General features: G+C 37.3%; 1 protein-coding gene across 1 annotated transcript in view; it reads right to left on the minus strand.

The window, feature by feature from the left end:
* The window catches only part of GREB1L (GREB1 like retinoic acid receptor coactivator), a 123,416-nt gene extending 119,005 nt beyond the window's left edge, over positions 1-4,411 (minus strand). The window contains exons 1-3 of the mRNA XM_060243913.1: positions 4,307-4,411; positions 1,154-1,325; positions 819-1,016 (exon numbers count right to left, since the gene is read on the minus strand). Coding sequence (XP_060099896.1) covers positions 819-1,016; positions 1,154-1,325; positions 4,307-4,309 — 373 coding nt within the window. The 5' untranslated portion in view covers positions 4,310-4,411. The remainder of the gene's footprint in view (positions 1-818; positions 1,017-1,153; positions 1,326-4,306) is intronic.
* Between the last annotated feature and the right edge of the window lie 6,272 nt (positions 4,412-10,683).

Consider the following 10,683-nt stretch of genomic DNA (forward strand, 5'->3'; position numbering starts at 1 on the left):
TTGCACTGTTCCTGCTGTTGCTTCTTTCCCAGTTTTGAACTACAGGTACATCCTGTAGGTCTTGGTTTTAACCTTTAAGGCCCCTAGTGGCCAGGGACCCATATACCTTCATGACCACCTTTCTCAGTATGCCCCTGGGAAGAGTGTTATACTCCAGCAATAAGAACCTTCTGGGGTCCGCAGCCTGAGAGATCTGGCTGTCCTCAACCAGGGATAGGGCCTTTTTGGCCCTGGCCCCTGCCTGGTGGAACTCTCTGCTGGAGAACATCTGTACCCTACAGGATTTACTACCTTTCTATAGGGCTTGCAAGGCAAAGATGTTCCACTATGCATTCAGATGAAAAGACAGCAATGGCCTGACACTCTCATATCCCCCACATAACCTCTTATTCCTTCGCATACTCTCCATCCAGGGGGCTGGTGGGTACTGAAATTCTTCCATCATCTGGATAGTATATTGTTTTAGTGCTGATGTTTTTAGTGTTTTAATGTTGTTTTGATGTATTATTTATTGCATTTATCTTTGATGTAAGCCACCCTGACCATCCCTAGGGGGGATGAACCTAATAAATAAATCCCCTAGCGGGGATTGAACCTAATAAATAAATAAATCTATAATCCAGCATGTAGTTCATATGTAAATACCTTCCTTTCAGATTATGCAAGTTATGAAGATAAAACTACACACAGGGTCACAGAATTATATGCCACTGCTATCACAAACGTGTTTTTTCCTAATTTATTTAGTTTTGAACAATTGTTGCCAAAATAATATTCTAATTAAAGTTAAATTTTAAATAAGGAAGTCTTAAACCAACCATCAGTAGTGCAAGACCCTTCTGGGGCAGGTTTTTGTGCATATGGGATTGGTGGGCTACTGGAATCAGACATGTCTTCATCATCCTCATCTTCGTCCATCTCATTAACAGTTTGGGTGGAAGAAAAATCCAAGCTTCCATTCTGGGTATAACGATGCATCAATTCTTTGTCCAGCTCTTCCACTTTTGGTTTTACATCTGGAATGCATTCAAGGGTGGGGAAGAAGATACTTGCCCATGAGTGCTACTGGAAATAGTGTCACAAAGCTTTTCAAAATAAAAAGGCATCCAGCATTTTCTATAACATAAATAAGGGCAACTGGAACACACCATACCTGCTTGATTACCTTCCAGTGCGAAGGAAGGCTGCTCAGGATCAAGGTAGAGTTGTGAGAAAATGGGCCGAGGGACAACACTGTTACATCTTAGAGAGGCTTCTATTGAGTTGTGAAGGGCTTCTTCAAAACGGGCAGATTTCAGTTGCCCTGCATATGAATTCCCCATGGTCTGGAAAACAAATTTTAAAAGTTGACAGGAGATATAGGGTTAAAATAAGAAGACACACACATCACTCCTGGAAATATTTACTACATGAATGAATAAACATATTATATACAGCTCACACAAAGGATAAAATATGAGCAGTGGCAAAGAAAGCCATAAAATAACATCTTAAGAAAAGCACTGTTTGTTCCTGATTTTGTTTAAGACTGCCAGTCTGCTTTTTTTCTGATGGAGTTCTTGACTGTCATTGAAAAAGTACTCAAATATCTGTTTGTACATCAGTGTTCCTGTAAAAACAGGGCCATTTCAAACTTCAGCTAGGGTGGAGAGAGCATTCAGCAAAATCCAATGGCCAGCTTGTAGATATAATCAAGGATGTACAGTGAAAACAAGATCTATTTTAGGAGCATTTCTTGTTTTTATTTTTTAAGGAATTTGATAAGGGTTATGTTTTGGCTGGTCTGACTTGCTATTCCAAAAGGAGCCCTACAGAAATGTTAGTTAAGTTGAGGTTAAGCTGATTACACATCTGGGAAAGAGCAAGAAGGTTCCACTATGGGCCCTGCTTAACCTTTCCAGCTGTCATCAGTGAGTGCAAGCATAAGGAATTGTTGCCTCCCTCCAAAATAGAGCCAACAGTGGAATGCTGACTGAGGAGACAGGAGAATGAGCTGAAATAAATGAAATTATACAGAAGCCCAAGAAAGCAAAAAAGAGCCTTTGAAGGGAAGCCTCTGAGGAAAGTCCTCCCAGACAAACCCAGTTATCAGGATAAGGGCTTGACTGTACTAGCTCCTTAGAAGTAATCAACTTGAATAAGAGTTTGAGCACTGGGGGGAAAGGTACCAAATCCTAGGGGCTCATCTTCTCTGCACTCATCTCCATGCCCCTCTCATTTATTTATTGAAAGGTATCCAAGTTCTTCCTCCACGAAGAGCAAAGTGGCATACATTCTCCCCATACATATTTTATGTTACAACAACTCTGAGAGGGATTTGAGAATATTCCCTTTCTATCTCACTTCTTCAGATTCTTTCAGCTGCTGTTTTGAATCCATTGTGGTTCACATATCTTGTGGATAGAGTACAAAGCAATGAAGCACTCACATCTGTAAATGCACAGCCTTTATCTCACTCAGAAGTGGGTAACACTCTTCTCCTGTTTGAAATATTAAGCTAACAGTATGATTGTCTAGTGTTTTCAGATATAGATTCTGTTACGTTATGTAAGGTCTAATCTAAGCATTTTTCTTAACACATTCCTAGTTCATGATGTGTAAGTACTTTCCATATCACTGCAGATGATTATATGTATATAAAGGATTTTTTTAAAAATCCATTGAAATTTGTTATCCTATCCTCCTCCTGGAACTCTAGAGGTTTAACATCCCAGGAGTCACTGCTAACATGCCATCATAAGTGGTAGAAGTTATATCTGAAGCTTTCACTCAAATGTAACTTGGCTACTTTTTAATGTTTTAAATCTATTGTCAGTACTTGGAAGGAGAACCACACATGCAAAGACGATTTCTATTCTTTAAATAGAAGAGTTAATACTCTTTTAAAGCTTCATCTCTCATGAGCACAATGAAAATGTTCAAAATGCAACAGGCAAAAAGATTATATCAAATCATCACCAAATTATTGGATTCCTAAGGCAGCCAGCTAACAACTCAACATGCACATGCATATGGCAGTCTTTTCAAATGAACAAACATTTCATGTATCACATGAAAATAGAACATCCAATTGGGAAGTGTAGATCAATCCTTAGAACCACTCTATAAAACATATTTAACAGGCAGCGGGCAGGACATTGCTCTCTAAAATATCCCTAAACTGAGCAGGGGAGGTGGGATTGATGAATACACAGCATCACAAAGCCTTCAAAAGCTGCAGTATTGGTTGATTCTACTCAATATAAATGAAGACTGCTTCCTGTCTCCCCTATCCCATTTTTGTGGGGGTGGCCAAATGGTGCACAGATGCCCTCCTTGATATCCAGAATTTTTTTGTCAATGGCAGATGAAAAGATGAATCACTACTGGAAATGATCCACATTTTGTTGGGTTGGATCTAGTTCAAAATGTTCGGCTATGCTAGAGCTCTTGTGCAAGTGGAAACCAAAGAAAAAGACTGCTGTAGACAGTTGTACTAGGACAGCCTTATTGTATTCCCACTTGGATTTCCGCTTGGGCAAAATCTTGTAGAACTAATTTCTGGGCATTATAATTTATATGGAAGAAAGTGCTAGGTGCTGCACAGAATCCTGAAAAAGTAGAACTGTGCTAGGTCTGCTTATATTTCTGCTTGTGCATTGCTGGATCCAACCCTCTGTGTAGTACCAAGAAAGTAGCAAGTAGCCATGACTGGTAACTGGGCACTGGCTATGACTATTCAAACTATGTGCTTTGAATACAGGAGGTCCAAGAGAATTTATCCTGCCATTCCTTCAAGTTGCTCAAAACAATACACATGATTCTCTGTACATCTATTTTATCATCACAACAACCCTGTGAAGTAGTGGAGGCCAAGAGAATCTGGTCCAAGGTCATCCAGGAAGTTTCCAGGGCAAAATGAGAATTTGAACTCAAGCTTCCTAACTGCTAACCCAATATTCTCATTATTACACAGTGTAGCCTGGCACTGAGTGTTAACATAGCAAAAACAATTTCCGAGAATGTACAGGAAGGAAAGTTTATATTGTTACAAGTTAATCACTGCTGGCAACAGACATTGTTCACTTTATGCAATCAAAAGCATATATTTGAAATAAGGTTCACTGAATGTCAGATTTATTACTTTAGACAGTGAATAAATACTAAACTGAAACTTGACTGTCAATGTTTGTAATAGTCAGGAATGCCAAAAGTTCCACCTCAGGACTTCTTGTGGTTATCAATGCCAGGCTCAGGCCTGGAGTGTTGGTACAACAACAAAAAAGATAAAAATAATCTGTGAATATATAAAATGTGTTCCCCTCACCATTGAATAGCCAGAGACAACCCCACGGTTCTGGGATTAGAGCTTCCAGGTCAAAAGATGTATCTTCCAAAGTAAGTTTCAGCCTCAGCACCTATTAAAACATTTACAGACACAGATAAAACAGCTGATACTCTATAACCCTCTGGTCTTGCTACTATAGGAACTATCTAGAAGTCATATTCCTATATGCATAGAATCAGATTATGTAAAGATCCAAATAGCTGTTCATAATTTATTTGATGATAGAGGTAAGCAGTTTGATTTTTTTTGCAGATGTCTCTAGGTAAATACATTACTGTTCCTGGAAGCCCCACAACAATCAACATGCTAAAATAAAAAATAAAAGACTGAAGGGAAAAAATATGTAAAATGGAGATGGTTCTGTCTTCTTACCTGCATTCCTCAGTTCTACTACATTATCCTTTCCCTGTGATCACAAAGTTCAGCAGCTTGGGTGTCCTTATCAAGTACCAAAGTGAGCTTCTTTGATTGGTAGGACAGTCAGGAGGGCCTGTCAGATGGTACTTCAGATACCCTGCTCCCAAGACATGCAGAACTTCAAAGGACAAAACCAACACTTTGAATTGGACTTGGGAGTAGATCAGTAGCCAGTATAATTTCTGTAGTATTGGGGCCTCATGCTCCTGGTAGCTGGTCCCAACCAGTAGTCTAGGTGCAGCTTCGTAAAACTCTTCAAGACTAGACCAGAGCATATTACAATTGTCTAGTCTAGATGTAACTAAGGCATGGATCACTGTGGCTAGATCTGACTGAACCAGGAATGCCAAACCATGGGTGGTTGTTATATTTTAACAGAGGCACTGTATTGTTTAAAGAGGTCCTGATCCTTTTTTTTCTACCTTATGAAGAAAATGAACACATCAATTGTAATAGTACAGTAATAATCAATTACCATTTTCTGACCTTCTGAACCCACTTCTGCTTTCTTGGAGAATAGGTCAATCTAGTCAGCTAAGAGAGGCAACAAAAATGCCTCAGATAGTGGCCAAATGCAACTGATTCCATATGGAATGGGTAATTAATCAGCATTTCAGAGAAAGCGTATAAGAGAACGACTGTCGTATTAAAGATGATAAAGGATTATTGTTAGGAACCTATTTAGAATTGACTATTGTAATACTTATGAATACTATAACTGTTGTTAGCTTTAATATCTTACACTGTCTCCAGTGGAGAACTGCTGGACCCAGTCAGGTGACACAAGAAGCAGGAGTATTAAGTTAGACACCAGGACCTAACTTAATAATTTTATGATACTTGTAAGGGTTTTTTATATTACTTTACCAATGTTAGCTAACATCAAGCATGCTGGTATCAAATAGTTGCTCTAGAACAACCAACTTCATCTAAAATAACAGATAAAGAAAAAAGAGAACAAACACTTAAGGCAAAATGGAATTGGAAAAACTGTCATTGCTACACAGAAAACACATGATTCTATCAAGGCAGTACTATCCGCTCTGTTCAACATGAGGTCTCCAGGATCTCAGGGAGAGATCTTTCACATTAGCTACTAAATGATCCTTTTGACAGGAGATGCAGTGTATTGAAATTGAACCCAAGACCTCCTGCATAAAAATCATATAGACTGCACACAGATACCCCATTCCGGTAGAGATTTTTTAAACTGCTATTTCCAGTAGATTCCAGGAGTCCTCCAGGACAGACCTGGAGATCTCCCACTTTTACAACTGATTTCCAGGTGGCAGAGATCAGCTCCCCTGAAGAAAATGGCTGCTTTAAAGGGTAGACTCTATGGCATTGTACCCTGCTGAAGCCCCTCCCCTTCCCAAACCCTGCCCTATTCTGGTTCCACCTCCAATGTCTCCAAGTATTTTCCAAACTGACCTGGCAACTTTATCTGAGACCAAGTTTGGAATTTTTGCACTATATTCAGTAACCACTTTCAAGGTAAAAGTCACAACAATATTTAAGATTTTGTATGCCATTTCCTATTTCTTTAAAATGTATGTATAAAATAGCTTTGCTAAATCTCATTTTTCATTTGGTCAAATAACATTGTTTATTTGAGTAGGGTTTTTTTTAAATTTCTGATAATGGGTAGCATTTAGAATGTGGAACTGAATTTGAGTAGCACTGGGATAATTACATTCTACTTAACTGGGAAATGTTAAGTGGAGTCAATTTTTATGCTCATTCATTATATGTTTGATACTGATGTTCAAATACAGACTTGCGGAATGGGTAAACCGGGATAAAATTCCAGATAACTAAAACCCCAGATAACTGTAATGGTCTTCAGGTCACGTATTTGCCTTAAGTAATGAGCGACAGCCCTATTTCATCAAGATTATGGTTTTTTTTAACTTTAGGCATTTCTTCCTTTCAGCTGGTTAATGACTACCAGTCATGATAGATTAATTATAAGAGTTTATTTAACGTATCTAATTCAGGAGTACTTATTATTTATTTACTTCATTCATACCCCACTTTCCTTCCTAAAGTGGACCCAAAGTGGCTTACAACATGTGTCCCTTTGTGTACAACATTCCACTTATGATGCCTTGATTTTATGTGTTCAGCACAATTTATCCGACATCAGTTGTCCAAAGCAAGTAATAAGCCACTGAAATGCAATGGGTGGAGGGGGGGTTCCTATAAACTGTAGACACTGTTTAAAAATAACAACAATTATTTGGTATCTAAATGCCCAGTCTTCCAAGGAAAACAAATATTTTTATTTTAGCAATACATTTTCTTCTTCCTAATATCTACTTGATAATGGCACCATCAGGCTAATTTTAAAAAACTATTAAGTTCCATTTATTTCAATGGATGAAACGGAAACATACACTCAACTTTTCCACTGAGAGATGAACCTGGTACCTTTGATGAAACATTTTGTTTGAACATAAACATAAAAACCTCCCACTGATCACAGGAGTCAACAGCACATAGAAAAATTTGGGCTGCATGGAGTCCCAAATAACAAGGAGAATGAAAAAAAATTCTTATCAAATTTAAACTACTGTAAAACTTATTTTAATAAACAGTATAATCAGACGCTAAAACCATAACTCTGAAAAGAGTAAGTGCATGTTATTTCTTTTTCTAACAGTCTTTTCCAGTCTTACAGCTGCCAACATTTGGTAAGGAATGACCTTTAATTTAGACAAAAGCAAGCATTCCTTCAATAAATCAGCACTTTTTTACCATCAGACTCATAAAACCTTTTCACAATACAGATTTCAAATGAATCCTTTAAGGTTTTAGGATGTTTCGTCTTTTACTAAGTAACAAAATACACCCCATGGTGTCTCATTGACCACACTCATCCGTCCTTTGACCTCTTCAATTGTTGTAACCTAACTTCAGGGGCCACAGAACTTGCCTTTCATATCAAAAAGGCTAATGTTGCTTCCTCCTAGCACCTGGTGAAACAAAATGCAAGAGCCCCCCCCCCTCTTTCCCCACTATTTCTACTATGCTCCAGATGTTCCTGTCTCAAATCTTACTGAAAGCTAGTTTGGTGTCTGTGCGGTAACCAAGAAGCAACAATTAGGACCTGGACTATGGCAATGACCCTCTTGTTCTACTGGGCTTCAAGGCTCTATTGGGCCTCCTGCCCCTAAGGATACAGCAGGTCATAAAACAGGAATAGATCTTTGGCCTCCTGGAAATACTGGGGCATTTAAGTACAACAAGAAACAATAGGAGTTCCATGTTCCATATAAAGTAAGTCAAGCCTCTTTTACTGACCCGTATCAAGGGAAGAAGGTCACTTCTCCCTATAAGTTATTTGCCCTCCCCTAACTGAAATGAGATTCAGCCCACATGTTCCTTTTCAGTTTCTTATACTGAATCTTCCACAGATGATTACCTAGTTTACATTTCTTTGTGGTACAAACATCTTGTTATTTTTATTAAATACTTTATTTGACTGAAATAAAGCAATTTGATTGATTGCAACAAAGCGCACACAACCTTTGGAAAGGATGCACAACTGACCCCTTCTTATCACACAGTCTGATGTCTGATAACAACTCTGAAGCAACTCGTAGCTACATTCCTTCTTTGCAAAATCAAGTTAAGGCTTTCAAGGTCATCAGCAAAATGTTTTTAATTCTTAAAATAAAAAGCTACCTAGATTACATTATACTTATTACCATGCTAAAGAGACATTTGCCAGGCAGTCAGGTAAAAACCAAGTGTGAGGAAAGAAAGAAAGAAAGAAAGAAAGAAAGAAAGAAAGAAAGAAAGAAAGAAAGAAAGAAAGAAAGAAAGAAAGAAAGAAAGAAAGAAAGAAAGAGAGAAAGAAAGAAAGAGAGAGAGAGAGAGAGAGAGAGAGAAAGAGGCGGATATAAGATGCTATTAGATTTTGGGGTTTTTGTTAGCTTAGTCTGTTCAAAGTCTGAAGAAGTTTAGAAATAATGGATGCAGCAAAGGGGCCTAGGAACAGGATGTGCTCTCAAAAGATCATGTAGTGCAACACTATGCAGGTGTTATAATTTCATAGAGAAAAACATCAACAACTTTTCATTTCCAAAAAACTCTATTTCTGAGGAAAGTGTCTGGGCAGGGAATGACACAAAATATCAAACAAAACTTTTAAATGGTGTAAATGCATAATCATACAAACTGAATTATCTATATAGAACATTACCTTGTGCTTTTTTCAGCCTTTTTTAAATGCATTCATGATGATCAGCTGTTTGAAGTTATCCTGTCATCTGATCCAGGTTACTAGAAGTTTTAAAGGCCTGTAAAACAATAAATGGTTAAAATAATTTAAGCCAGCTGATATCCAAAGTATTTTTTATTCTAAAATATTTTTTATTCCATTATCTATGTGTCCAGCAACGGATATCCTTATGAAAACTCCATATGCCAAACTCAGCTTTTTTTAACATTTTGTTTCTAATTACCATACTCATTCATGTGTCCATTCTTCCTCACTATCCAAATAATCATGACATTAATATAAATATATTAATATTTATATAGATTTAGATGAATTTAATAAGCCTATAACAGCATATTAAATTAGTATAGCTCAGACAGAATTATGGCACACAAAACCCTAACTCAGTTCCTAAAGCTGAAATGTAACATAAAAGTGAACAAACCTGAGAAGTCAACAAACAATGAATTCTCAAAATTAGCCTTGGAAACAAAGAAGATCTGGAAGCTCAAAGCAATCAATATACCATCCGTCTACAGAAGTTACACACACATCAATGGCTACGATGTGGAACATTCATTCTATGCATTTTGGATTTCAATGGTCAGCCTGACCATTTGTGTCGGTATGGCTTAATACAGGCAGCAGTGGGTTCAGATATCTTAAAGCAAAACTTAAGAATACACGTGCCATCATTTCTTACTAATTACAACACAAACAGCTGTTGCTATACAACCAGGAAATTCTTAAACAACTAACAGCATGACTTACTGAAAGAGGACTGAGATATTAAACCTTCCTTTGAGTAAAAACTGGAATTATCAAGAAGGGGGTAAAGCATAATAATGACATCAGCCATGATGCTGCACGTGCACTGAATTCTGCATCTCAGGAATGCCTAGCCCAAGACATATATATTAAGATTCAGAAAGAAAATGTTCTCATTCAATATTTTATCACATCAACTAGATCCATGTTGTAACAACAACAACAAGCATAAAACAGATTTAGCAGTACAAATAACAATATAAGTAATATAAAATCCTGGATAATAGAGTACAAAGGGGAGCTAATGTACAAAAATGAATAAAATATATGTAATTTCAAGTTTAACAAAATTAAATGAACAAAACAAATAAGATATGGTCATTCCAGAGTCAGTCTCTGTCGGATTTCCATGGCTTGTTGAAGAAATTCATCAACCGTTAAAGTTAACTCAGAGCAGGTGTCATTTAAAAGTCTGTAGACTTTGCCTGAATCAGCACAGCTCAACATATCTGCTAAAACATCTTTCAAATATGTATGATGAATATCATCATAAAGGGGACAATTTAATAATACATGGGAGATAGTTTCGATATATTTGGGATTACAAAGACAATTTCTGGCAGAGTAATCAATCCTGTTAAATCTGCCAAATAAAATAGCAGATGGTAATGCATTGCTTCTCGTTAACGAGAAAGCACGCCGTTGTTGTGGTGCTTGCAGAGAGGAGAAAATAATTTCCCTACAGAAAGAGGAAGTTCAAAATTCAGCGGGGAGCAAGTTTTGTTGGCCAGGCTATATAATGTTTGCATTTCGATATCCAAGATTCTAAGCTTAAGTTTCAAGAATGCATCTTTTAGGGATAGCATAAAAAGTGAATCTATATAAATGCCTATAGACTTAATTTTCCTCTCAATAAATACTAACCAATTTGACATATTGGATTCTG

The sequence above is a fragment of the Heteronotia binoei genome, chromosome 7 (genome assembly GCF_032191835.1).
Source record: "Heteronotia binoei isolate CCM8104 ecotype False Entrance Well chromosome 7, APGP_CSIRO_Hbin_v1, whole genome shotgun sequence".
Lineage (NCBI taxonomy): Eukaryota > Metazoa > Chordata > Lepidosauria > Squamata > Gekkonidae > Heteronotia > Heteronotia binoei.